At 45.3% G+C, this 2,481-nt stretch overlaps 1 protein-coding gene across 1 annotated transcript; it reads right to left on the reverse strand.

Annotated features, from left to right (window-relative positions):
- Positions 1 to 1,496: 1,496 nt before the first annotated feature.
- LOC138982838 (uncharacterized) lies at positions 1,497 to 2,481 on the reverse strand. Its single transcript, XM_070356202.1, has 2 exons — positions 2,043 to 2,481; positions 1,497 to 1,510 (listed from the first exon to the last, which is right to left on the reverse strand). The coding sequence occupies exons 1-2, from the start codon at positions 2,479 to 2,481 to the stop codon at positions 1,497 to 1,499; spliced, it is 453 nt and encodes a 150-aa protein (XP_070212303.1).

Here is a 2,481-nt window from a genome sequence, read left to right on the forward strand (position 1 = left end):
TGAACTCGCCAAAGTTTTGCTGGACACGTGAGTACATAGGCCTATTAGAAAATTAGATGTACTTGTAGCTTGTCAGCTGAAGCCTGTGGCCTTATTCTTGCGAATATGTGCTGTGAGAGATCGTATATTTCCGCCTGCGCAATTTCCGAAAAACATCCACTTTCACTTTGAGACTGTTCTGTTTACATTCGACACTATCAACACCACTTTGCAATACTGAAATAATTTTTTCTGTGTTCGAAAGCTACAGCCAATCGTTATGATATCCCCTTAGGTACAGTTTTATTATTGGCACATGTAAACAATATGAATTAATTAATGAACGCTACGAATATGGCAGCCTTTAAGGAACATAATTATTCTTTCCATATCGAATACAAACGTGTCGCTATATTTCGAACAAATCACAGTTTAGATTCATCGCGAGTGTTCATCGTATAGAGTTCCCCCTCGCAACCCCTACTCCGTGGAGTTAAAAAGAAGAAGAAGAAGAAGAAGACCCCCCCCCCCTCCCTACCCCCCCCCCCAAAAAAAAGAAATAGTCAGAAAGAAAAAATAAGAAAGAAAAAACCCAATGAAGAAAGACAGAATGTACAGGTCATGAGCCGCTATTTAGGGGTGGAATGTCTCAGTGGCAGACAGTGTTTGGCAGTTTAAAAAGGATCTGCCTTTGAGAGACCGAAGGCCCTCGCAGATGAATTTCAGGTCGTGCAAATGGCTGTAACCAAGACTCGCGTGAGACGGAGTAACTACCTGAAATTAACCACTGAGCTGTAGAGCTCGCAGGAAATGTATCCGTGCCGAGTTACCGCCCTTAGCCCGCCGTACAATCACGAGTGTCTCTGGGGATTGTTCCTCTGTCGCCCAATATCCGTGACAAACGAGTGACACCCACTCCACACCTACCCGAGATCCACCCGTTTAAAACTACCCGGCTTCTCACAGTGTTGTGATCTTTATCATCCCCCCACCCCCTTCCGCACCCCCAACCCCCCCCCCACCCCACCCCACCCCACCCGAAAAAAAGGGAAAAAAAGTATGATCTTCCGCTTCTTCTCCGTCAAACTAAGCTGTAAAATATCTGTACCGAGAGTCTTCATTTCCTACTGGAGAAGGCGGCGCAATTGACGATTTAGTTTATAGAATGCGGTGTGCACAGTGCGTGTTGACTCGAAACACATGCATGAAAACCTCCTACAGGCGCTCAAAACTGTTATGTTTTGGTATTTGGTTTGTAGTCTAAGAGCTCAAAACTGTTGGGTTTTGGTATTTGGTTTGTAGTCTAAGAGCTCAAAACTGTTGGGTTTTGGTATTTGGTTTGTAGTCTAAGAGCTCAAAACTGTTGGGTTTTGGTATTTGGTTTGTAGTCTAAGAGCTCAAAACTGTTGGGTTTTGGTATTTGGTTTGTAGTCTGAGAGCTCAAAACTGTTTATTTGGGTATTTGGTTTGTAGTCTAAGAGCTCAAAACTGTTGGGTTTTGGTATTTGGTTTGTAGTCTAAGAGCTCAAAACTGTTGGGTTTTGGTATTTGGTTTGTAGTCTGAGAGCTCAAAACTGTTGGGTTTTGGTATTTGGTTTGCAGTCTGAGAGCTCAAAACTGTTGGGTTTTGGTATTTGGTTTGTAGTCTAAGAGCTCAAAACTGTTGGGTTTTGGTATTTGGTTTGTAGTCTGAGAGATCAAAACTGTTGGGTTTTGGTATTTGGTTTGTAGTCTAAGAGCTCAAAACTGTTGGGTTTTGGTATTTGGTTTGTAGTCTGAGAGATCAAAACTGTTGGGTTGGGGTGTGCACGTTAAAGATCCCACGATTGATAAAGGGTCTTTCCTGGCAAAATTGTATAGGCATAGATCTTCTTCTTCTTCTTTCGTTCGCCGTCACACCATCAGTTTAGTCTGCTAGACGAATGACGTCGTGGCTTCCAGGTCTTGTCTGCTCCCATAGAGTTTGGTGCGGAGAGGGACTGATGCTGGCCACACTTTGTCTCTGATTGGTTTGAGTTGGGGGCATGTCATTAAGACATGTTCTGGAGTCTGGTCTTCCAGACCACAGGGACAGGTTGGTGATGGGGTCAGCTTCAGCTTCCTGAACATGTGGGCGTTGAGGCGACAGTGACCAGTTCGTAGTCGCATGATCACTACTTGCTGCCATCGTTCTAGGAGATGATATGCGTCTCTCGTGGATTGTGGTCGCATTGCTGCCTTCACGAGGGTTTTCTTTTCGGCGAAGCTGACCGGGTTGTCTGGTTGTTCCTCCCTGGCTCCGAGTTTGGCGAGCTTATCAGCTGTTTCATTGCCTGGAATTCCGCAGTGTGCTGGAACCCATTGCAGGACTACTCGTCGAGTCTTGGCAAGCTCCTGGAGTTTCTCCATCAGACGAGGGAGTTTGTTTCCTGCAAGGGCTTCCAAGGCAGACAGTGCATCAGAGAGGAAAACAACTTGGGGGCATTCGCTTTTCGAGTCATGAATCATGGAGGCTGCTTGCAT

Source organism: Littorina saxatilis, linkage group LG12 (assembly GCF_037325665.1).
Source record: "Littorina saxatilis isolate snail1 linkage group LG12, US_GU_Lsax_2.0, whole genome shotgun sequence".
Taxonomy (NCBI): Eukaryota; Metazoa; Mollusca; class Gastropoda; order Littorinimorpha; family Littorinidae; genus Littorina; species Littorina saxatilis.

Bases quoted from the DNA above. Each gene is read 5' to 3' on its own strand.
- LOC138982838 (XM_070356202.1), bottom strand. From the start codon at position 2,481: ATGCAAGCAGCCTCCATGATTCATGACTCGAAAAGCGAATGCCCCCAA.